The following is a 25650-nucleotide window of genomic DNA, read 5'->3' on the forward strand; positions in this document are numbered from 1 at the left end:
CTCCTGGGCCAGTAGTGGGGTCTCCCTGGTGTTAAAACAGCTTAGGGGAAGTCTTGATATGGTGTTAATGACAGCATGGCACTCCTGTTTCACCTATTGCTGTGAATGCCATGGCAGCAGCTGTGACTCTTGTCAATAATTCTTAATCTTCCTCTGTAGCTGGAGGTGTAAGCCATTGATGGGTTCCATGGGTCTCCATATAGTCAGTACTCTCTTAATTTTGCCCTGTATATGTCTTAGTTTCTATGCAAAATAAACAACTCCTGCCCAGGCCTGTACTATTATCACATGTGACGATGAAATTCCCATGGAAAGGAGCTTACCTATTCAGTATTTAATACGGATGCACTCAAGAATGGAAAACTGATTTCTGTTAGAAGTACAGAAATAACATAGATCATACTAGCACAGGGGAGGGGCAGACATTGATATGGACACTGTACTCTAGGAATACCATGTGATTATCACCCTAAGGTTGCTTTAGTGTCCTGGAATTTGGAATAGTCTCCCTCCTAATCCTACTCAAGGCTTAGCATAAAATAATCCTTTCTTCTCTTTAGATGTCTACCCTTGAATTTTAGTTCATGCTAAAATGTAGGCAGTAGAATGTAAGGCCAAGGGTCTGAGGTTATTCTGTTTGGCTCAGTGAACCTCAGTCTGGACCTAAGTGACTACACATTACTGAAACTTCTTGCAAGCCAATGTGCTCAACAAGTCTTTGCAAGTATTCTAACTGGCACAGCCAGTTGATTCATTACAAATAATAAAGGGCAAGTGTATAGTTTACATGTCTGAAATGAGTTTCTTTAATAGCTGACTGAATATTGCAGTCATTATTTTAAAAAGAACATTAGCCCCAACTGTGATGCTAGGTGCCTTGTTGTATATCTGCCATAATTCCACTTAAGTCAATAGAACTACACTAGAGAAAAGCGGAGTGCAGATAATCATACAGACAAGCCTACTTTTCTTCCTTTGAAGACATGTGGGGTGCCAGGCTTCTTATTCTGGAAAGATCTCTCGATACTATTGAACATGGGATCTCTAACTGTTCCCTGTTGTATTTTCAAATCTTTTTTTTTTTTTCCTTCGTCTCTGCAGTAGCCTATTTGAAATCTTAAGTTCAAATTAAAATTTGTTGTTTTTCTTTTCCTACTCACTATGGCATTTCACATCAATCTTGTTTGCTTGAGAAGGCTCTTCATTTATTGGAATATTATTTGTGTTGCTCTTAGTTCTTTATCACTTATATTTTTGAATATCTGAGGAGCCAGTTGTGTCCTAGAACCTGAGTGGGGCAAGGTGTTGTACAAACACGAAACAGGACCCTGCCACAAAAGCTTACAATTTCTTTTATTGTTTATGAAATATTAGTTTAAGAAAGGTGTTAGTGACAACCTACTTTGTTTTATCCACAGACCATGGATAATACAAGCAGTGTCTGTTAAGCCTCAGTCTCTGACTTTTGCCAGTATGTGTAGGTTTTTTTTTTTTTTCAGCCTGACTTCTTTAATAGCAGTCAGATGAAAACTCCTTAAATTAATTATGCAATTAATGTAAGAGTGTTAGGTAACTCTGAGAGTAAGTTTTGCAATAAGAGTGTAAAGTAGTTGATAAATTTCTGTGGCTTTATCACCAAGGAGCTGATTGTAGGAACCATTCTTCCTGGTCACTGCATAATACATGTGTCCTCTGCACCTGTGATGTTAGCTGATGTATTCTGTATATTTACCAGGCAGTTCTGGGTAAAGAAGATCGTGTCATAATTTAAAAAATGCGATAGTTATGAGAAATAAAAGCAGAAAAATTATAATGGTGCTTAGCAGCACAGCTTAATAACGGAACTTCTGCCATTTTTTTTTGTAAACTTTGTTTACCAGGGACTTATAACTGCCATTAAAATCTACTTCAAGTTGAGGCTTAGCACCTAGCCCTTGGCTTGGGAGCAATTTGTGTGGGTGCCTGTGAAAACAAAAGCAAGGGAGAGTAAGAGAAAGCAAATATGTGCAGCTGAAAACACAAAAGGGAGAGATTAAGCTGAAAAAGAATGATTGTTTGTGTGGTTTTTTTTTCCCCAGTCATGCAGTCTTAAAAATAAATAAATCATTGTAACCACTTGTTGATGCACTTTTATGAGTCCTGACTGGTGATATATTCACCATTTTTTAACAAATCTAGGATAAAATTTTTTTTATTTCGTTATGTTAAAAAAAATGAACACAGCCTTGTGAAACCCATGATGAAATTTGTCATTTCTGCTCTTGAAATAATATTCTCCGGCTTTAGAGAGCTATTAAAACATCATGCATCATTACCACAAATAATAAACGCAGATAATACAACTGTAGTGGCTGATGAATCATAAGTAATTGGAATAATACTTTCATTAATAACTTTCTGAAACAAATATTTCTTTTACTATGGTATAACTGCATAATAGAGAAAAATCTTCCAAAACCAGGGCTGTTTCAGTTATTTAGAAAATGATAGTAATGAAATATTTGTTCAGTGCACATGGGTGGAAGCTCAGCATATCAGTTCATATAGTTGTGTACATTTTTTTCATGATTACTTTTATATTCATGTCTTGGGTTTTTTTTTTCCTCTCCAGGAGAAGTACCTTTACAAGCAGTTTGAATCTAGTTAGTTGATGTGGGCGGGTAACCACACCTGACTGCTTCAGCAAATATTGTGTCTCAGGTTGGCACTACTCTCCCTTGAGGCCGGAGTGCAGCAAGAGCACCTTGGAATAGGGCAGAAGGTACTTCTCTTTGGATCTGCCTGGCTTTGCTATACGGTGCAGAGAGAGTGGGTTTATAGCTCTTAACCTCCAGATGACCCAGGGGTGGTGCGTGTGTCTGGAAGGATGGTGAAGAAATAAACTGTGTGTGGCCCTTGGTGTGAAAAGTGGAGAAAAGAGCTCTCCTAACTTCCAGTGCAGCAACCTGACAGAACCTAGAGCTTTAGCACTAAGCTCTGTGGACCTCCTTCCATTATTTCTGTACAGCACTGAGCTCTCTTGTTGTACTTAATGCTAAAAGCACATGCTTGTTCTTTGAGATAATTAAGCTTTGTTATAGGCGTTTTTCTCTTCCTTCAATGAAAAGAAGAATTTGGTGCCTTTGAAAGTTCTTGGCTGGCAGTCCTGGAGGCTGGAAGACCTTTGTCAATCTGTAAAGCAAGTTGCCTTTCCCGGGAGAGGTAGCATGAGCTGGGACAGTGTCCTTCTTCCATCTCAAGCTGTGAAATGACAGTTCATCTCTCTAGCAACGCCAGCAAGATGGAGTGGTTTTACAAGACATGCATTAGTGATGTAGTGAGAGGGAGCCAGGGCTAGAACTTGTCATCCCCACTCCACCCAAACAAAAGACTGGAGACACCTCAGGCTTGCTGCAGGCGGCTTTCCCTACCTTGCGAGTGATTGATATCCCTACGTCATTCCTTGATGCCCATCTCCTGCCCTGTCCCTGCCCCTCCTTTCGAGATTCACACCCACACTGCTGGTGCACCTTCTTCCACTGGAGACCAGATAAAGCTGTGGCCCCTGGTCACTTTAAATAGCCATTGGTAGAGCTTAACCAGAGACTCCAAGGTGGTAACAGAAGTTCAAAAGACTTATAAGGTCCCTAGCCATTCAGATAGTTTAGAGTACATTTACTTTCTAAATAAAAAGGGAAGAAGACATCAATCCTTTTATTTTCCTGTGCTGTAGCCCTTGAATCTCAAACAAGCTAAGGGAGAGTGCTTTGTGCTTGGTGATGGCATTTTAAAACACTGAAGCAGCAAAGTTGTTTATTTTCTTAACGAGTTGAAACTAGAAGTCTGTTTCTCTTTGCATTCAGTTCAGTTTTACATCCCTGCAGTTCCACTGGCTTTACTGTAATTTTTTTTGATTTGCAGAAAAAATAACGGACACCATAATTTGGCCCCTTCTTTATTGCCAAACAGAGATTGTTCTTGCCTTTGTTCCTATTATTCAGGTATATGGGAATACATCAGTACATTTTCCAGTAACTTTAGTTTGGATGATGCAAAATTTCCACAAGTTCTTGGAGTACAAAGAGATCAGAAGTGGCCAAAATGGAGTGCATTATACAATTCTCAGCCTAGAACTTATGTATGTATAAGAATCAATCGATCAAGAACTAACAAAATTATTTTTTTCAGTGTTTCATGATTGAGATTCCTGTGCTGATTAGAATGATTACCAAAATATTTGACTTCTTCATATAGTATCAGAGGCTAAAAAAATGAGCTCTAGGAGACATGTGATTGCAAAAGAAGCAATTATGTTTTCATCCTGCATTTAAGGAGTGATACAATCTCCCCACGGTAGTAAGATCTCAGCATTAGAACTGAAATACAGTAAACTGACTGAAAAATGTTACTACATGATAGAAAGTGTTTGGTTTTGCTGATCAGTTATTCCAGTGAGTGGATATTGGAGAGGAATCTCCTTGCCCAGTGAAGCATGTTTCAGGCTTGGAATCTTATGTTAGAGCTGCTACTCATGCAAATCATCATAAAAGCCAGTAGCAGCTCAGTGCTTTCCACCTGATTCAGGTACAGCTGCGATGCTCAAAAGGGAGAGCAGGAGGTATTTGCAATATTGATCTTGGGCTAGAGCTTTTGTTGAGAAAACACATCCTAACATTTGTCGCTGGGACTGCAAACAAGCCCTGAAGGGAATGCTGCTCTGAGTACACATACTAACTCAGTACACAACCTATGCCTATTCTAGTCGCTACCAGTGACTTCTGGGGACTGCATTGGCTGGCCAGTGCCTCCTGCAGAGAACAAACTGCTTCTGTATTGTGCTGCTTCCAGCTCCTCTCACCACAAGGCAACTTTTTTTTTTTTTTTACTTTTTTTTTGTAGTACAGAGAACCTGTGCAAATCAGGGTCAGGAGTGGCAGAGTACTTAAGACTGCAGACATGTCTAAGTCCTAGTTTGGTCTGCAGGGGTTCAACTTAGGGGAAAATGTTCCTTTTCCCTCTTTGCTGTCATACTAGAAACTCAGTGAAACAAAAATACTAAGTCCTCTTATTTTTTTCCCAACTGTTGATGCCTCTGTGCTAACATGCAGGTCTCTCGGAGCGGGTCATGCTGCTTCTCTTCTGGAGAACGTACTGGGCTCAAAGTCAGCAGGCTTGCACTCCCATTGTCATTTACACTTGTGCAAGGGACTGTGATCCGACAGTGTCTGACCCCTGTTGTGCACAAGAGTAAGTGATTATGTGAGGTTCAAAGCAGCAGGGAACTTGATCTGAGGCTGTTTTGTCCAAGTAGGACTCTTGTAGCTGATTGTTTTCTTTTGTCCCCTTTGGCTTAATCTGTTGGAAAAAAGCCCACCAGTTCACAAAAAAAGAATAATAAAAAGCACTCAGAAAAGCCTGCAGATAAAAATCCATGTCTAAATAAGTGACGTTAAAAAAGCTGAGATAAGGAGCATGAAAGGAAGACATCCTCCTATTATAGCTATGTTGTCTGATCTTTTCCCTGAGAAGGTGGCCATTTAATTTCCTTCTCTGCTCCCTATTGCTCTGAACTACGTGTAAATAAATGTGAAAAAGAAACCGTGCTCCTAAATAGTTCTCACAGGTTCTATGAGTTTGGCATTAGCAAACACATCTCACTGGAGCAAACCTCCATCTTCCTTTCAGTTTTCACCCATAACTCATTCAGGGTAAATTTCATTTTTAAAATTTAACTTGTCTTTATTTGGAGACAGGTCCTTCATGTTGGTTTCACCCTCATGTATATCCATAGATATAAACAAACACATTCTTGTTCATAGGTATGTAAAAGAAACTTTAGTTCCCAAGAATTAAATACATGATCATGCTCTTTTTGCACTAGTATGCAGAACTGGAGACAGTAGACTTAAAATGGGCAGCATGGATCGAAATTGCAGTTATGCAAAACACTTGGAGCATGTGCTCAGCTTGAGGTCCAGGGCTTAAAACACATGCTGACAGATCATCTTTTGCTGTAGCACTTCTTTGAATTCAGACCTAACTGCATTGTAACTCGACTGTACACCGTCAGATAGTGAAGACACTAATCTTCTCTCAGTGAAAAGTTAAAGTTCAAAATGAGTTTATTGAGGCTAATGATATTTATCCATGGGCTTTGGTCCTGCACAGCCCAGAGAAGAGGAACAAAGGCCCGTGCATTCATGATAGATTGTAGTATAAGACTATTTCAGATACAGTACAGTGAAGAGTTAAATAGACAATGTTGAAAAACAATGTGGTCCCGGTGCTGGACTGGAACTCAGAAGTTGTGGTATTGTTCCTGGTTTTGACATTGATTTCTATTTGCAGCTGCTTTCCTTCCCATCATTTATCTGTCTTGTCTATTTAGACTGCTGAAGGAGCTGTCTCTTCTCTATATGTCTTGGAGACCCAGCACATTAGGCTTAGTGTCAAAAAATAATTCATGGCATTAAAAGAAACAACAACTGTTCTTAGGTTGATGCTGATTTGTTTAACAGGATACTTATCCTGACTTGCTTACCATTTGGTGGTGAGAAAAGGAGTTAATGGACATGTATTTTTATCAACTGTTGTACTAAGGCTGAGAATCTACAATGTGAAAAATAACGTTAAAAAATTAAGCATGTTTTCTTTTTCTCCTGAAATCTCTGTGACTACAGGTATTGCAGCTGGGCTCTGAAATCCTCCCACAGTACAAACAAGAGGCACCAAAGACTCCACCGCATATAATTTTGCATTATTGCGTTTTCAAGACTACCTGGGATTGGATCATCTTGATTTTAACCTTTTACACTGCTATTTTGGTCCCTTACAATGTCTCCTTTAAAACCAAACAGAACAATGTGGCATGGCTAGTAGTCGACAGCATTGTAGATGTAATTTTTTTGGTAGACATTGTGCTTAATTTCCATACCACCTTTGTGGGGCCAGCAGGAGAGGTGATCTCTGACCCAAAGCTGATTCGCATGAATTACTTGAAGACCTGGTTTGTGATCGATCTGCTCTCATGCTTGCCGTATGATGTCATCAATGCATTTGAGAATGTCGATGAGGTCAGTATACGAGTTCCACTTCCACCCATTAATTATTACTTAATGGTTGGGGGGAGGTGGGGGAGAGAAGAAAGAAATGTATGCTTTTAAATATATGGAATTAGTGTACATATGTCTCTAGTAGCTGCCCTCAGTGCATACAGAAGTTTGGTTATGAGTCCTAGCCAGAAGGGTCCATCTTTAACTGCACTGGGAGAGGCTGAGGTTTTTGGTGTCAGAAGTCTGTGTTTATTTGCCTTCATTCTACATCCTCAGAGTTCAGGAGGACAGGCAGAAGCAGACAGCAGAACCTCTGTACAGCACTGAGGAAAACTGCTTCATCTGACTTACCATGAATAGCTTGAACTGGTGTGTCAGGATAGTTTCTTGGGGCAGGGTTCTCTTGCTTTCACCGTTGACTGAACAGGGTATGTCCGCTACTGGCAATTCTTCACATGAACAATTGGGAAGTATAATACACTTTTCTCAGCTGCTTCTAATACAATATAGCAGGTGGCAAAGAGGCAGGCAGTGACTCACTAAATCTTCTTAGACCACCGGAAAGTACTGTGTGGGTATCTGGTGATCCATGCAGCACTGTTTGGCAACAGTGGTTTTAGAGGAAGGTGAAGCAATTGAAGATGCTGTTTTGATGCTTGTTTGGTAATTCCATAATTAGACGAAAGGATAGGGAGAAATCTGGAAATCTAGACTCCTCCTTAATTCTTGCTCATTTCTTTGGGAACAGGTCACAAGCCAGCAAAAGAACTAACATTCAGACACTTAAAACCACAATACTACTCTGTTTTAACTGCTTGTTCTCCTACTGGATCAGGCTGCCAAGAAAATATTCCTAAACTAAATATATTAAGGTTCCATGCCTAAATAGTTCAGAGAGTTAATGAATTGTTAATAAAATCTTAGAGGATTCCAGCAGTCTGCTTTCTAATTACATGTTATAAAATCTGTACCATCAACTAATTATGTGTCTGTATTTATCTGTGACACATACTAAACCTGTAACATACATACACATCTCATCAGTGCTTAGTATTTAATTTTTAGCCTGTATAATTTAATTTTTATGAGTTCCTTTAAAATATGTCCATGTTATAATGGACAACCTAGCTATTAAAAGAAAAGTATGCCAAGTGAAATATCTGGGTAAAAACATAAAATCACATTACTTTTGTAAAAATATACTACACGGGTTTTTATCAAATTTGAAGTATTTAAAGTATTTTCCTCAATGACTTGAGGACAAGTAGGCAAATTATTGAATGTAGTGGAAAAAACATGATGTTGTTTGATATTTAATTCCCTAGAGAGGTTTTCATTTTATATAAAGCTACAGACTGAAATAACACAAATGAGATAAAGCAAAGAAGCCTTGAGACACCTGTCCTTAAATATTTGTTTGTCATAAAAAGGACCCAGGCCGCAGATTACTCTGCAGGGCTTTCACATATTACTTTGCTGTGGCACTGATAAAGCAATGGAAGGAGTGGCCATGTGTCAGTTTCTGACATTTAGACTGAAAGAGTTTTTAAAAAAAAAAAGGGGGCAAGAGACCAAAAAAAAGCAAGGAAGCTTTTCTCACCCACTGCAGATAGTAGCAACCTGCTGATGATTTTGCCGGAGGAACATTTCATAACTGTAGACTGGTGATGTGACCTACAGAACATCCCCGAGGACAATGTCTATACCAGTGGCTGTGGCAGCCCTTGAGCTGAGCACAGGCGCTCTCAGACTCATGGTAGCAATTCTGCAGAGAAATTCTTGTTGTGTGAGTTTGAATTTCTCCAGGTTCTCCGTCTCGGTGTTGCCTTGTAACAATGAGAAGCTGATTGGTACTTCAGTTTTCCTATGGCTCTTCAACAGTCTCCTTAATCAGTATAACAGTGTTAGTTTTAGTAATTCTAGCTATCGTGTGCAAGGAAAAAAACATTTTTCTTGATGCTGTCCTTTCAAGACTGTTCGTCTCTATTTCCCCTGGTGGGTTCTGACATCTAGCTGGTATAAATCATTGTAGAGTCATTAGAGCAGAGTTTCTACTGGTGTAAATTGCTGTACTTCTATTAAGGGCTCATAGACTTGTTTACAGGACCTGAGGGGCTTTGCCAGCAGTGCCAGCAGAATAACGTAGTGCACATCAGGTGGAGTTTTAGGGCAGTATATGCTGATCACTGTTTCATGAACTGCCTGTAGAGAGAAAGAGAACCTTTTATTAAAGAAGGGGGGAAAAAAAAAAAGCCACATTCAAGGAGTCTTGAAAGTAGAAAGGCTTCGCCTTATATCTTCTTCTCTGTTGTGTAGAGCATTCCCTTGTGGGTCAAATCCCTTTCTTTCAAACTTGCTGGTTTAAATTTTACCTGTCTCTCACCCTGGATTACACACCATACTACTTCACACTTGATTAAGTCAGCTGCCTAAGTTACAAGTAGCCAAACTGGATTGTTATATATGTGTCACTTTGATTTTGCTAAAGGGAATCCCTTGGAGCCATGAGACTGGAGTTAGTAGGCGGCCATGGCTGCTGCAGGGATTTTTTTTTTTTTAGTCCTAATGTGAATACTCTTTAAAAAATTGTCAGAGATTAAATGATACCCAGTGTCAGCAGTGGTGATAAAATGAGATGAAGAATATTAATTGCTATTTTCCTGTTTTGATGTTTTCCATATATGATTTTAAACAGCAGGAAATAGAATCCTGGCTTTGTTGCAGTCCCTATAGTGAAGGGGGACCGGGGCACGTGGAAGCTCACTGTTTTTTCTGCCTGCTGTCATTCGTGACATTTCACTGAAGACATTTCACTGAAGACACTGAGGATGTCATGGAGGAACTAACTTGACAAGTCAATTTGTTTTTAAGAATACCGTAATTACTGTGATGGAGACGAATTGATTTGCAAGGGACACAGGACCTGGAGCTGAACAAGTAAAAAGCTGTGTGTATAGGTTGTTGAGGCTCTTTTGGCTCTGGGTAATTTTGGGACTGTCCCATCACTTAGCTCTTGACAGATTAATAGTGAAACCATTTTTGTCATCTTTAAAGTGATCCACCAATATAAGATTAATTATAATATACGAAACTAGACTTGATCAATATTTTTGACAAGCAGATACTCATTTTAAAAAATTCTGATATTGGATTTTTTTTCTGTTTTGAAGTAACTTTTTGTTTTGCAATTTACTTCATTATTCCATTATAAGATATAATGGAAAATATTTTCTTGAAACAAAATTGAGTGTGACTTCTGTGTTTTTCAGGCAATTTCAAAATTCTTTGGGTTTGTTGCAGTTTGGAACATTAGTGTATTTTCAATTCACATTTTTTAATATAATTGAAATTCCAGTTTCCTCTCTGCATGGTTGAGAATATTTCTGTCCACAAAAATAATTTGAATTCATTAACTATTAATCAATACAACTATTAATAACTACAATTAATACAAGAGGCACTTAAGTATGAATAGCCACATTCTACAGATGGAAGAGGAAAGAAAAAACATTAATGTCTTTGTTCAAGGCCATAGAATTAAATATGAGAATGTATGAAGCTTCTGATCTCAAGTGCTGTGCTCAAAGTGACAGTACGGTATCTCATATTCAGACATGAACAGAATTCAACAAATAAAGGAACGAATAGCTGTAGAGAAATTTCCGTTGTTACCCAAATGAAAGAAAAGTTATAAATGTTTCTCCTGGCTTTTCTATATGGGAAGCTAATTATACAGTTAAATACGAATTACTTTCTTGACCTGCCATAGAACTTCAAGAAAAGAAAATATTCCACTGATTGATGAATCAACTTAATGCTAGGCTTAAACTTTCTACTGTTAAGACAATACATCATGCTGTAGTATAGTTTGACTAAGAAAAGAAAATACTGGTCTAAAATTTACACAGCCCTTAACACATGTGGTATTAATCTCTTTTGAATTTGAATGATCACAATAACATTTGTCAGTAATCCTTTACAGTAATTAGTATTATTCCTCACCGAAGGAAATACCACCTACTTTGGGGGATAATGTTATCTTTTTGTGTTCAGACATCAATCAGTAGATTTAATAAAAAACAGGCTTAAAGAAAATTCCACAATTTTTGCCAAGAACAATGCAATATAAGACTTTGAATTCCAAAGGCAAGTTGAAGCATATTTTTGCAGTGTCAGCTTGAGCAACTTTTTACTGTGGTTTTCAGCCATAATACCATAAAATATAATTTATATTGGAAAAAATTTGACTTATTACATGTGACACTGTTGTTGTGAAATCTCATGGTGGGAGTGGAATCCAGTCATGTCACCACCATATAAATCTCTGAAATAGGGAGTTTGTAGTAGTAATTGCTATCTGTATTTGAACGGAACACTATGATCAATTGTTGGCTGATGCAAAATTGAGAACCATCTATCACTCTTATTAGTTGAGGTAGAAGAGAAATAAATGCATAGTAAAAGATCATCAGGAAAGATGTATTCAATATAAATGATCTAGTGTTCACTTAAGTGGATGAATAAGAGAGAAGCTAGGGTGTAGGCAAAGAAGATATACAGCTTTGAAAGGACAAAATCTATGATGATAAAAAAAGTCCCTGAAAAAACACAATACAGAAGTAATAGAAGTAAATTAAGCTATTTAGTGCTAAGTGAGCATGGTGTAGCTGGAAAGTAAACAGTGAGTTGAGAGAGGAAAAAATGAATGTGTTGCTGGTCAGATTGTTGGCAACTCTCTGAGCTAGTACTTTTGCAATAGATTAATTTAAACCTTATTAGTGGAATAATCTCTCATGCTAATACAAATTAGGGATCTAGGAATTACTGAAGTAGCTACACTGAAAAGCATGCAACTTCCCTAGACTCGTTTTACCATTCGCTTGAAATAAGGGGCAAGGGAACAAATTATCATATTTATAGTTTTATGGAATAAACAGGGGCCTATAAAGAAAGATTTTGAGTTAGATGAATTTTGCAAACTGGAAAATATAATTTTTAAAGTCTTTTAAACTGTAAACAGCTGTATAATATGAAATCTGTTTGAAACAGTGTGTAGTTCACCACTCTTATTTGGATTTGTCCAGTTAGGCAATACTGTGTTTTGCATGTGAGTCAATTGATAAATCTGGTAATGAATGAAGATTTTTCTGTGGCTAATTAAAATTAAAGTAGTCATAACCTACTTTCTATGTAATGCCTATAACAAAGCAGCTAAGTATCACAGATTATGATCCAGGCATAGAGGAAATGTCAGCAAATTGTGGTTCTTTGACACGATGAAGGTAGATGAGAGGGGATTAGTGAGACCCCCTCGACTGGGTGACTCCTTACCAGTGCTCCTGGGGAAGAATCAACCAATTGGGTTACTGTACCCAGGTGGGGCAGTGGGAGGGCTGGAGCATGGGCCTTGGGTTGGGAGGTGTGGTGGTGGTGGAGGTTTACTTGGTTGGGTGTCCCCTTGTTAGAGACCACTGAGAAATGGGGCAAAGCCCAAGGGAGGTGTGTGCTCTGGGCTGTAACCTGCCAGAGGCCCTTGGAGCAAGGCTGGGGGGTTTGTTGGTGTGGCTCCTAGGTGGTGTTGGGAGCTTCAGAAGGAGCTTAGGGGCCTTGACCTGTGGAAGAAGAGGAGTGCAAAAGAAAGTGAAAGGTGGTCATGGAGGAGGAGGGCTGCTTGTCTGACTTTTGTAGGTGCCTCTGTACTGCAGCATGGCCCCAGGGGGCTGTGGCAGGCAGGTAAGTGGAAGGAGTATTTGGGGAAATGCAAATGGGGTAAAGCAGATTCCTGGGGTAAAGCAGACTGCCAGGATATAAACCAGGCAGGCAAAGAAGCACTTACTGTTCACAGTTTCTTGAGGATTTGAGTCAGGGTGTCTCTTCTTTGTCTACTTTTCTTTTCTTCCCCCTCCTATTTTTTTTTTTTTTCAATCAAATATGAGTTTTTCTAACTTCCCTCCTTAAAAACCCAACCTCCATGCTACTGATGAAGTGCCTTTTTTATGCTACCGTCTGAAGGGGCAGGCTGACTTTTCCCCCTAAATCCTCTGTTTTCCAAATTGTGTTGATGTTGTGTATAGGTGCTGCAGAGCTCTTATGCCGTTTAACCCATTCAGGGTTAAATTCTCTCCTCTGCTGTAAGCCTGCGTAAGGTGTTTAGTTCATTTAAATTCTGCTTGCTTCCCTGGTCTTCCCCAGGTTCATACACCTTGGTGGCTCAGAGACATCTACACTGTCTGCTGATGGATAGTCCCTCCCAAAAGAGAATACCAGAGGAGGATGCGTTGCTGTGTCCCTGCCCAACACCTACTCTGTAGGTTCTGCTGTGGCTGTTAAGATGCCAATTAACTCCTCTTCTGCATTACTAATGTTCAGATTAGTCTTTTTGCTAAGTCACAGATAAGTAAGGGTGTTACTGGGTTTCAAGGCTACTTCTTCATAGCTTTGAAAAGCATGACATGATTTATCATACTGTGAAAGAGAGAATAGTAGTCTACATAAGCTATTCAATCTGTATAAGGCTAAAAGAATTAAAATGCTGAATTACATTTTCAGTGATAATGTATGGTGATAGCCTTTGTCCAAGAAGGAGAGCTAATTGAATATATTAGATTCTGAATTATTTCAAAAAGCTGCTGTTAGAGTGATACTTACACTGCATACAAAGGGAAGCATGTTTCAGAGACGGGGTTCAGTTACTCCGTTCTTTTTCCCCCGTTCAGCATACTTCTATCGATCTGAGGCAGAAAGTCAGATGAGACGGCAAAGGGTATTTATTTGAGTAGCTAAATGGTTGCTTTATAGTCTATTTCATATTAGGGATTGGATTAGAATTGGAAAGATGGAGTGGTATTAGATGCCAGTAACACTAAATCTTATTTGTGTGTTTTGCCTCTTTGAGATAAGTAAAAAGCTTCTGGAACTGATGGCTTCTTTGAATCAGAAGCATTGGGAAGCAGATTGCTGTCTGTCATGGGTAAATTTTTTATTTGATACTGTGGAAAGTGGGATTTCTTTAGATTACTTAACATGTTATCTTTATCCTTGTTCTTCCTCTCAAAGTAAAAAAAAAAGACTTTGTTTCCTGGATTTGTTGGTTTTCTGAGTATGCATGTTTGTGTGTAAGGCAAGCATGGACATAGTTTTATAAATGAAAAATCAGCCTTTCCATCTCTTCTCACGCCCTGTGCTCCTATACATGAATTATTGCTGTTTCTCCCTCGATTCTAACCAAGTTTGCAGATGTCTGACTAAAATACGCTTTGTGAGTCTAGAGATCTGTTTTCTTCAGTTCTGAAAACCACAGCAGTAACCAGAGTGTTTAGATATTGATTTTGACCTGTGCGCATAACGCTATCTCATCTGTTGGTTGCTAACTATGGCAATCTGTAGGAAAGGTCATGTTCTCAGACCTAATTAAGTAAATCAGAAGAGGCAAATAACAGTAATGAGAAGTCCTAATAATGACCTGACAGGGCTGCCATGTTACTGCAGATAGGCAGAGCCAGGCTGCGGCACAGCTGACTTCAGAATCAAATGTCAAGAAGGCAGGCAGTGCTTTCCATGGCTCTTGCGTCACTTATGGTAGTGATAAATTTGGTTCATTGCCTCCCTTTTTTGGATAAATAATTAATTTATTTTTTTGTTCTGTTTCATTCTCATTCTTTTAATGGTTAGCTTTTAGTCTCCTGCATCTCCCTTTAACTGAGATGAAGCCTGAACTTTAGCAGTTCCATATGAGCGGAAAGTGCTGGAAAACTTAGAACAGAACTGTACCAATACTGAATATTTCTCTTTTTTAAAATAGATAGTAAGTAGGAAGTAAATTATACTTCCTTTAAGCCTAGAAAAAATCTTAATGCTTGGGTTAAGTGCATTTTCTTTCTGTACACGTTAAAAGTAAATAATGGCCTAAAAAGTGAATACTGTCATGCAGATTGAATCTATTACTAAAGTGCTAGTACTACTACAGCTGTAGGAGGTAGGATGAAAGTTGCATTTTAGTTCTTTTCTAAAGTTGTTCATCCTACATCTTGTTTGGGAGGGAAAATGAATTATTTCTCACTTTTTTTTTTTTTGGCTGTAGTTAATTTTTATTGCTGTTCTTTAAACAATTTGTATTTTGTTTTTTCTAGGTGGAATTTTATTATTCGATGAATTGAGTTGAATCTAATTTTGCATGGCAAATGAACAGCAACTGTTTTTTATTTGTAGAGCATCTAACACTGTAGTGTCCACTGTTACTGTTCTTGGGGACCATAATGACACAAGTAACTAATAATTACTCTGCTTACAGCCCTTATGTTTTCAAAACACTTCACAAAGTACTTCATCACAGTGTCTCTTCTCTGTTTTTATGGATATTGAAGTAATGGCACAAATCTTACATTGTCTGATGCAAAGCTAGAGCCAAAACATGGATATCCTGGATCCTATGTTTGGAAGGAAGACTACTTACATGACTGAGATACCAGTGTGAGACAAGGGGTGCACTGACAGTAGATCATGTCTTGCAGAAAACAAGGAGGTACAGAAGAAAATCTGTGTAAATGTGCGCAGTATCTAGTGTGTAGGTCTAATGACAAATTATACATGGAAATTTACTTTTGGCAGTATTTCATGGACAAAATTATGAAGTATTCTCTTTGAATTTAAAATGTGGGTCCTGCTTTCCTCTAGGACTGAGGCTGGTCTGTTTTTCTGTTGTGTTTGAGATGCAGTTCCACTCTTCAAAGATTACATAGGAGGAGAGGAAGGGGGAGTGGTTGTATTTATTATTTCAAGGGCTTTTGACATTCAGGTTTGCTCAATCAGCGAATACAGAGTTATTTCTTCTGGCTCTTGGTGCTTTGAGCTTGCCCTTTGGTTTGGAGGGGACTTGCTACAGATTCTTCCATTTTTATGCATCAGTCGTCACCAGCAATGAAAGTAAACCTGCCAACCTATTAAATATTTGTCAACAACTAGATGCAGGTATCAGCAGTAGAATCTTTATTTAGTGTCATTCAGTTACTTCAAACAATTTGAAATATAAGTTTGTGTGAAATTCAGCATTTTCTGCCATGTTTGACTAAGTGCTGCATATTTAAGTAAGTGCTGCGCGCAAGTTCTCTCTGTAACAATATATGGTAAAAATGTACTATTTGTCTACCCTGGCCATATAACAGATTTCTTAGCTTCTGCATACCCCCAAGGGAAGGTTTCTGTGGGATAGAGTACTAATAGTTGGAACTGTGTCTGAGTAAATCAGGCGCAGGTAGAACTTTGCGGGATATTACTTAGTCTTGTCCTTTCCCTGACTGCCACACAGATGTTCCTTATGGTGATCCTTTAGAGCAGAGCATCTGGAGGTGCCTGTTTGGGACCTGTAGTGCAATTTATAGCTCTTTATGAACTGAGGTTCATCTGTTTCCTTTGGGCAGAAGGAGCTCTGGGTGTCTCTTAATCTGCCTCTCAAAGGTTATAGGAACAGCAGAGCTAAGAGGGTGGGACACGCATCAAGAGGAGTAAATTGAGTTCAGGCCCTTTTGCGTGACATCGTGGAGCCATCTGTATGATAAAAGCATAAAAATAATCTGCACTGATAAGAGCATTAAAATGGACAATAATCTAAAAGTACAGTTCTATTTTGGAAAGTGGTAATCTAAAAACATCAATTTTGAATCCAGAAGATCAATTCCTGGGAGTATTAAAATACTACCTGCTAAATTTAGTGACAAAAAGTACTGTTTTAAAGTATTGGAGAATGATCTGATTTTTTTCTACTGTATCATCTATGAAACAGTCTATTAAGTTTCCATTGTTTATACCCATTTGAAATTCTGTCACTTAGAAATTTTTAAGAGAGTTATATGAATAATTATTTCCCTGGGCATTTCATCCTCTTGATATTGATCCATTTAGAATAGACAAATCCTTTCCTCTGAGGAAATCAAATAGAAAATACTGTTAATGCTGAAGTAAAAATAAATTATTTTTTTTTTTTAGCTTTTTCTGAACTTTTAAAATCTTATTGGCAATGCAATCAGGTGAAATATTTTGACTAATTTGAATATTAAATGCATCCTTTCAACGCAACCAAATCAAGTATTTATTTTCTGTTCTAGGTACAAAAGACCTACTTCTGGTCAGAATTTGGTAGAATCACTTTCTCCCAAATGATGCAGTTCTATCACATTTTAAATATTTTTACAAAATTTCTTTTTGTGAATTTCACAAGGGAAATTAGGATAAGAGTACTCTGAAAGCAAAGTAATTTGCCTTAAACATTTTAAATCTAATTTCAAATATTTTATTTTGTATTCCCATTTTTCATATCCAGTTTCTTAAACTCCCCTTCTGTGATTTTGTTTTTCCCCAGGTATTTCTAATCCTTGACTTTTTTTTCAATTAAGAATTAACCAAATTCAAAACTTTTAAGTCCTTCCTGAATCATTATTATTTTTGTCTTTGGTAGGACTCTCACTGACAAACAACATTTATTTTTTTAAAATCCCAGTGATGAGGTTTAATTTTAAGAACAAGTTTTGCACCACTATTTTTGAGCAAAAATAAAACTGTTTTTTAGAATGTTGAGATGGAAAAATTTCCTGCCCTTGCCTGAGACTTGTAAGCACTGTGTGATTAAAAAGCTTGGCTTTGAGACTGAAGCTAAAAGCAGGCCATTACTGGAGACCTCTCAAAATGTAAACCATTATTGTTTTGCTGTTAAAGTTTGTAAAGAGGAAAGGGAGAAATGGGCATTGGTCCTGAGGAAAAAGGCCAGAAGGCTGTGTTGTAACGTCAGAATGCGGATATTTAGAATGTAGAGACTATATGTGCTTGTCACTCAGGGACTTGCATATCCAGTTCTAAAATATGATTATCATGTTATAGTTTTTCATGTTTTCCCCTTTGCTTTTCCTTTCCATACTGAGTGTTCAGAAGTACCTGCTTTCCCTCCCCTGGAAATGAAGGCTTTATGCTTTCTGTGTTGTATTCTCCGAATTGGCATCAAGGCTTTGCTCCATTGTTTATGAAACAAAGCTGGGTATGGAATGAATGGGAAATGGAAGTTAACTTTTACTTTGTGAATGAATTTTTACATCAGTGACTTGAAAAGTTTGGCATAGATAATTATGAAAAGAATAGATCACTTGGTCTCTTCTAGGTCTCTGCAAATATCTCTGATTTAAAGGAAGGCTGCTTTTTTCTCTTTTTGTTCTTCCTTTTTACTCCCCTTCCCCTTGTTGTGTTAAATCTTGTCCAAATACTTAATAGAAATTGATAGTGTGTTCCCAGGTAACAAATTACATCTGCCTCTGAAAATGAGTCAATGTAATCATGACAAATTCATGAAATAAAGGGGAAATACATTGCTGCAGTCCTGGGGAACATGAGTCAATATACTTTATGTAATTATTTAATAAAACATCTCTTCTAGTGCATTGAACCAGCCTAAGATACTGAAGCAGTTGTATTTATGCAGGAATAAACAAACTTCCAGTAAAAGCTGGTGACCAGAAGTATGCAATTATGCATTTCCAGAAATACTCATTAAACCAGTCTGCTTAAATTTTAATCAGACTTCTATGTATGAAACAGTCTTGAGAAGAGTGAGTAGAAAAAAAAAAGAAAGGATTTTTATGAAAGGCTATTTAGATCTTCTCGTGCCCCAAATGGCTTTGAATTTTTTTATTTAACTTCTTGTGCATGGAATCGCAAATCTGTCTAAAAGTTAACAATACAAAATCCTGCATGCTGGCTTAATTCTCTTTTATGGGAGCCATATTAGTATCAGCACAGAAATACTACATTGATAACAAAGCTGTCATAAAAAGAATATGATGTGGGGATTAGACAGTGAGATATTTGAAATAGTTAAGCTTTGTGCAGTCCATGTGAGAAATGTCAGAGAACTGATTATCAGTGTGTGAATTCTTACATGAAAGTAAAGTCATAGGAAATGTGCTGTTACACTGAAAAATTACAGATCACCAGGTACTTCCAGTATTTTTTGGCCTTCCTTATTTATCTTCCTGGTATGTCTGAGCTAAATACTGCAAACTGTGTTACATCTGAGACATGAGAGGACATGTGTTGCCCAGGATCATAACAAAGTCAGGAATAGCCATAAGAGGTTCATGACTCCAGATGCTGGAGTGAATTCAATAGGTGTCTGGTTATTAATTACATTATTATTAATTACATAATTATTAATACAACATTAGATTTGTGTAGTTTAATGGTCAGTGACTTCCACATTTATTTTTAGTCAGCCTGAAGTTGCATCAGGATGCTCAGGGACGGTCTACTTGCACAACTGGACGTGCAATAAATAGCCTGTCATTTGAAGTCTTAACAAATGTATCTGTAGACCTATTGAAATAATCTGAAAGGGGAGTTTAGAGAGCAACCCACAAAATGTTAGTGGATGAAGACAAGAGTGCATATATCCATCCCTGAAAAGGGTCACTAACCTTTTCATGTTTCACAATCTCTCTTTTCAGGTGTTATCTAATGACCGCCTATTTGTTATGGATCAGCTCATGCCTTTGGAAACTGCAGTTATGAATATTGTTGCTTTAATATTAAATTCTAATGGTCACTGTGCTTTATCCTTCTAGGGCATCAGTAGCCTCTTCAGTTCACTTAAAGTGGTCAGGCTACTTCGGCTGGGTCGCGTAGCTCGGAAGTTGGACCACTACATTGAATACGGAGCAGCAGTCTTGGTTCTGCTGGTGTGTGTGTTTGGTCTTGCAGCACACTGGTTGGCCTGCATTTGGTACAGCATAGGAGACTATGAAGTTATCGATGAGGATACAAACACGATCCGAACTGAGAGCTGGCTCTATCAGCTGGGGATGTCAATAGGAACACCTTACCGCTTTAACACATCAGGCTTTGGAAAATGGGAAGGTGGACCAAGCAAAGATTCAGTCTACATCTCCTCGTTGTATTTTACAATGACTAGCCTCACCAGTGTTGGATTTGGGAACATCGCTCCGACTACAGATGGGGAGAAGATCTTTGCTGTTGCTATGATGATGATTGGCTGTAAGTATTAGAGATTCTGTCTCTCACACACACAATGCCGAATAGCTGTGTGTCATGAATACTGATATCATAAGAACATCTGGAATCGTGTCAAATATTATTATGCAGCTTAAAATATTTTTGGTGGCAATATAGGTATTACTTTCTTACTGGTTAGTTTTAAAATCGCAAGTGGGAGTATTGCTGTGACTAGCAAAAATTCAGTCATTTTGGAAGCAATATTCTGTCAATACCCTTTGAATATTCTCTTGCAAGTAAACCATAAAATGTGTAAAGCCTGAAGTATTAAAAATTAATGCACCACAGTGGGCACAGACAACCTTTGTGCCTCTATTTGGTATGTGGCAAAATCTTTGTATGTCTGAGATCTGTATATATTGGACAAGTGGGTTGATGAGTGGGAGGAGATCCAGGAACATCTTGTAAGGGAGAGAGAACAGTAGCTCTCCAGAGGCCACAAACTCTGCTGTGGGCTGAGCATACAGTCAGATCCTAAAGCAATCGGGGTGATAATGGCCTTGGGCATCTCTGGCTCACATTTCCTTGTCACAAGGGATTCATATTGCCAAGCAGTCCAGCTTTTGGCCATGTTATCACTTCAATGAAGGATCTGCACTCAAAGTGCCTTGATTGCTACTTGGAGTTAAGAACCATGCGGTGGCCACTGTTAAACTACATCATGTTTTTCTAGATAAGGGTGGAATTTGAACCAAAATAAGGAAAAAAAAATCTACTTTGTACATGGAAGAGCATATCATTATATAGAGAAAGAGAGAAGCTTCTGTACAGTAATATTACATCTAGAGGAGAAAAAAGTCAATCCTTGCTAAGCAGAAAATTAAAACCAAATATATAATGCAACTCAATTAGCAGCACAGTGCCTGTTATGATAGAAACGTGAAGCTTTGATTCTGATGTGTCATTTTACAGCAACACTGAAATCACGTGCCGAGATTACGTGTGCAGTGTTAAGCAGGCTGAAGGTTAGTGAGAAGTATAAAGACAAGCATTCTTGATCGCATAGAGATTGGGATATTTTAGCTATAAAAATTGTTAATTTTGTTCTTCTAGCTTTTTCCACTGCTAAGAGTCCCATCATCCTAATAAAACGCCCACGTAGCAGAAGGGAAATTTATATAAAACTTGGAGAAAATTACGCGATTTCCTCATGAGAAGGTGCATTAGACAATGTAGCAGTGTAGTACAAAACAGGATTCCAAATATATTTCCTGATGAAGGTACCTGTTTAATAGGAAATATCCTGACCTTTGGCTTATTGTTTATTGGGTTATGCACATGATACTAGCTAGTCAAGAACAGCTAGTATTATTCAGTATTATTATTTAGTACTATGAATACTGAATGAACATAACCTTCATAAAATCAAGAATGTACATGGGAATATTTTGGAGTTGTACCTGCTCCAGACTCTTCGTTTGGAAATGTGGTGGAAAGAAACTGAATTTATACAACATTAATGTTGATAGATATCTGCTCTGAATTCTAAAATCAATTTTAATTTCAGCAAGTTGTAAAAAAAATAGTGTTCTGACAATTTTAAGTCTCACGAATGCAATCACATTTGAGGGAAACAATTTTGTTTGTGTTTGGACTTCTGGAACCTTACATTTCTGACCCTGTAACTGTCTGTGTATCTGAGCACCTTTATGCTGTGAACAATTACTTGGAAATCATTAGGACTATTCACAATATGTGTTTGCAGGAATGGCAACTAAGTAATCCAATCTTTGAGTTTACCTCTCTGGATTTTGTAGGATCTTGATTGCTTTTAACATGCTGAAGTTTTGAGCTGTGGTCATTCCTCAGGATGGGAGGAACAAAACTGATTTTTTTCGTTTGCAGCTATTTAGAGCTTAATTGTTGATAGACATTCTTCCACCATAAAATTTTATGTTAAAATAACACTACTTTGCCTGTAGAATTAAGCTCTCAAACATTGATCTGAGCTTGAACTAGGGCTATTTTATAAGAATTTTGTCTGATCTGTTGGGAACCTGAAAGGTACATAGCAAGTGTATCAGGGATAGATGTGAAGTTCCTGGCTAAAGCTTTTGTACGTTACTCAGCAAAATTCATATTTGTCCCTGACCAAGTAACGTGTTTGTTGTGAGCTGAGGTACTCACTCATAACACAGTTAGTGGCTACGTGTTCCTGTCATGGTCCCCATTTTGCAGATGTCAGATCACATAGATTTGTGCATGGGATGGATAGGGGCTGTGGATGTCCAAAGCATCAGAAATAAGGAATTTCAAATCAATTCTGCTAATGTGTTACTGCCTACTAATGAAAGGAAAGGGTATGTGATTTCTCCTTTACACTTTGCCGTTAACACTGCATTTATTTTAGCACCTACCTAGTGATGCATTCTCAAAAGCTACTGCTATCTTTCAGTAGCACAGGGAATGTCATTTTCTTTCCATGAAGCATGCAGAGAGCACCTAATTGTTTGACTATCTAAAACTCCAATTGAAGATAGGTGGGATTTGCTGAGTCCAACCTCAAACTTATCACTCCGTTAAAGACTTTTCCTCTAGCAGGGAAGAAGTTAAGAACTGTGTGAATTTATCTTGATTTTGAAGTGGCTAGGTATAGTCTGGGCAAAAATACATACCTGTATATTTAAACAGTCCAGTGAAATAAGTAAAGTTATTTTACAACCTTTTCTGTATGAAATGGAAACAACACTGTCACTTTTTCTTTGAGGATGTTACCATTTTCGTTTAGTTGAGTAAGATGATATGTTAATAAGATTGGTTTTGAGATTCCAAAACTGCCACTATAGTGTCATCAGAAAAAAACGAGTATTGGGGGACAAATGTATAACAGCCAGCGTTAATATTTCAAAGTGATTCCAGCAAAATTTTACTTTAAATAGGCTGGAAATTTTTAATAGGATGGTAATTTTTTCCCCCCCTTAGGCTAATTAACCTCCTGTGAATAAATAGTAAAACTTCCATTAGCCGGATGGGGACAGATTTAGATGAGCGGAAAGAAAATGATAACGTTTCCTTCTCCTTGTGTGTTTTATCCTCTGCTCTTTTTGAATAGCAATAAGCGCTGTGTCAAAAAACTAGTGGCTGCTTGTACTGTGGCCAGCTAAGCTTACAGTCGCAATTTCTCATTAGCAAGATCACCTTTGAAATTTTGATCTTCTCTTTTTATTTGTAAAAGAAACTGAATTTTCTTGAAATGGAGGTGGTGGTCAACATATGTGAAAATGTCTGCGACCCCCACCTTCCTTCCATGGGCTGCATGTGTAGCTACCCTACAGAAAGTTAGGGTGCAGGTACCACTTCAGAGCACGGTGAGCACTTGCCTCCCACTGGTGGCTGACCGAGAAACTACAACAGTGTGGTGCTTGCTCGTTCCTGGATCCAGTTTCGAGTCATAGCACTGCCTTTGCACCCTCCCTCTGATTTTTGGTGTCAGTGGTCTTGACTTCAGTTTGCTCTGTGAGCTATGCCACCGTAATTTGGTAGGGGCACTCAAGAACTGCTTCCCTGGGGCACAGATGTTGGCATCAAGCGGAGGGAAAGGAAGAATTTACTTTTAGAAGTGTGAACTCTTCCTACTCAGTGAACTTAAGAATAAATAAATTATATGTATACATACATACATAGCATATGTGTATGCATACACAGAGAGTGCACATGTATTATGATGCTTAAAAGAAGAAAAAGAGAGCATATTTTTTTTCCCCATGTTTGATATTCTAGACTTATTTTTAATAGAACGGATTTGATTGTGCAAAGTTCTTGTATCTCTGGGGAAGACTGGACATGGTGTGTGCTACCCTGAGGAGCATTGCCAGGTGGTGCAGTTTTGCAAGGCTTTCTGGTCCTTGTTTCTAGCAAACTTAGTTTTTAGTTTTCTTTTGGTTTACTTGATTTACTGGCTGAGTATCTTAAATAGTTTCTGGGGAGGAAAGTAGTGAAGAGCAGCAATACTTTTTTCTTTGATCTTGGAGTGTTGTCTGTTGAGCCTCTCTGTTTCAGGAGAGGAGTTACTGTGTAAACAAGTGATTTTAAGACATGTATTGCTGTCTTCCCCAGTGGCAAACTAACTGAAAGGGTTGTGGTACAGTCAGCACAGGACTATGGTGACATCCAAACAGGACGTTTGTGTCAGAAGGGCTCAGGATATTACAGGTATTTGAAAGCATAAGCAGATCAGAACTAGTGTCCTTCCATGTGTGTTCAGTACGCTTATGCGCAGAGAGATGGAATTAATACTCTGTAGTTGTGTTCTATCTTCAGTAAGACAAAATTTGGTTTTCTCTGCTGCTCAGCCACTGATATATCTCCTTCTGCTCACTGCTTACTGACTCTGTAAAGCTGATCCTGTGGCAGAAATACATTTGTGTTACATTAACTCTTTGTAGACCTATTGACCACTAGTAATAGTACTTTGCTGTAATGTCAGATAGCTTTTTAAAAAAGTAGATAAGGCCACTTCCATTTTCTTTTTTATTCAATCTTTCATTATGGTAAATAATAAATCCAGGTAACTTTTAATTAAAAATGTAGAGATATGTTAGTGAAGCTATCCTGGACCGGTGGGAATTTTGGCTGAGTTGTGTGCAAATGTTGGCCTAGTAAAAAGTTTAAGGTATGTGAGCTTGTAGAAGGAAGGGTGGGTATGTCACGTTAGCAGTGCATAGACACTGGGAAGGGGTGATTGAGGTGAATAAGCTGTGTGTGGGTATTGAGCCTGTGGGGCTGCCTGGGTTGGTTGGTTTTACACTTGGGGCAAAGTGTAAGAAAGCATGGCTTGGTCTCAGCAGCCCTGGTCTCTGCTTCGGGGCCACCTTCTGCAGTGAGGTGTTCTTGTACTCTCAAATGCAATGGCTGCACATGCTGTCCTACTGACCTCATTGTGGCTGTAGTTTTCGGGGAGAAAGTGTTTTACTGTTGGTTGTTTTGACATGGGTAGGTGCAACCCCTCTTTACATTTGTGAGGGACTGCAGCACACTCATCGTGTAGCCCTGGGGATGTATGGTCCGTTGGTGAGCTCCACCGAAGGGGGACGTGGGTAGGTGAAAAGTGCTCTTGATTCTTGACCTCAAATAATGCACATCTGTTTGGGAAGAACTAATTATTTTAAAATAGAGATGAAGTATCCAGTGGCTGCTCTTAAGGATTTCTGTTCTGTGGAGACTTGATGCTTCTAATAAGGTACGCAATTCATATTATGTTCCTACATAGCTGTTTTTCCTGAACATACGGTAAATTATAGTTTTATAAAGCAAACTGTCTTCACATCTGTCAGTGAACTGACCTGCATGGTTTTGCCTCACTTTATTTATTGAGTGTATGTGTGTATATATATATAGGGAAGTATGAGTGTTACTACTGGAAGTAAAAGCAATTAACTCCTCAGCTTCATTTTAAATGAATCAAAACATATTTGCTTATCCCTTTTCACAGATGACCACTAAATTGCTAATTAATAGGGAATACATCTACAGACAGATTTTCAGAGAGGCTGATGTTACATAAAATCAGGTTTAAAACCACTCTCTGGGTCTGTGGAAAGACGTATATTTTCCATTTTTAATACTTGGGGGG

At 38.2% G+C, this 25650-nt stretch overlaps 1 protein-coding gene across 1 annotated transcript in view; it reads left to right on the forward strand.

Moving 5' to 3' along the window:
• Nucleotides 1–25650, forward strand: part of KCNH1 (potassium voltage-gated channel subfamily H member 1) — a 181418-nt gene that overhangs the window by 33985 nt on the left and 121783 nt on the right. Inside the window, exons 6-7 of the mRNA XM_050893557.1 lie at nt 6660–7052; nt 19631–20060. Of these exons, the coding sequence (XP_050749514.1) occupies nt 6660–7052; nt 19631–20060 (823 nt within the window). The remainder of the gene's footprint in view (nt 1–6659; nt 7053–19630; nt 20061–25650) is intronic.

This window comes from Gymnogyps californianus, chromosome 3 (genome assembly GCF_018139145.2).
Source record: "Gymnogyps californianus isolate 813 chromosome 3, ASM1813914v2, whole genome shotgun sequence".
Taxonomy (NCBI): domain Eukaryota; kingdom Metazoa; phylum Chordata; class Aves; order Accipitriformes; family Cathartidae; genus Gymnogyps; species Gymnogyps californianus.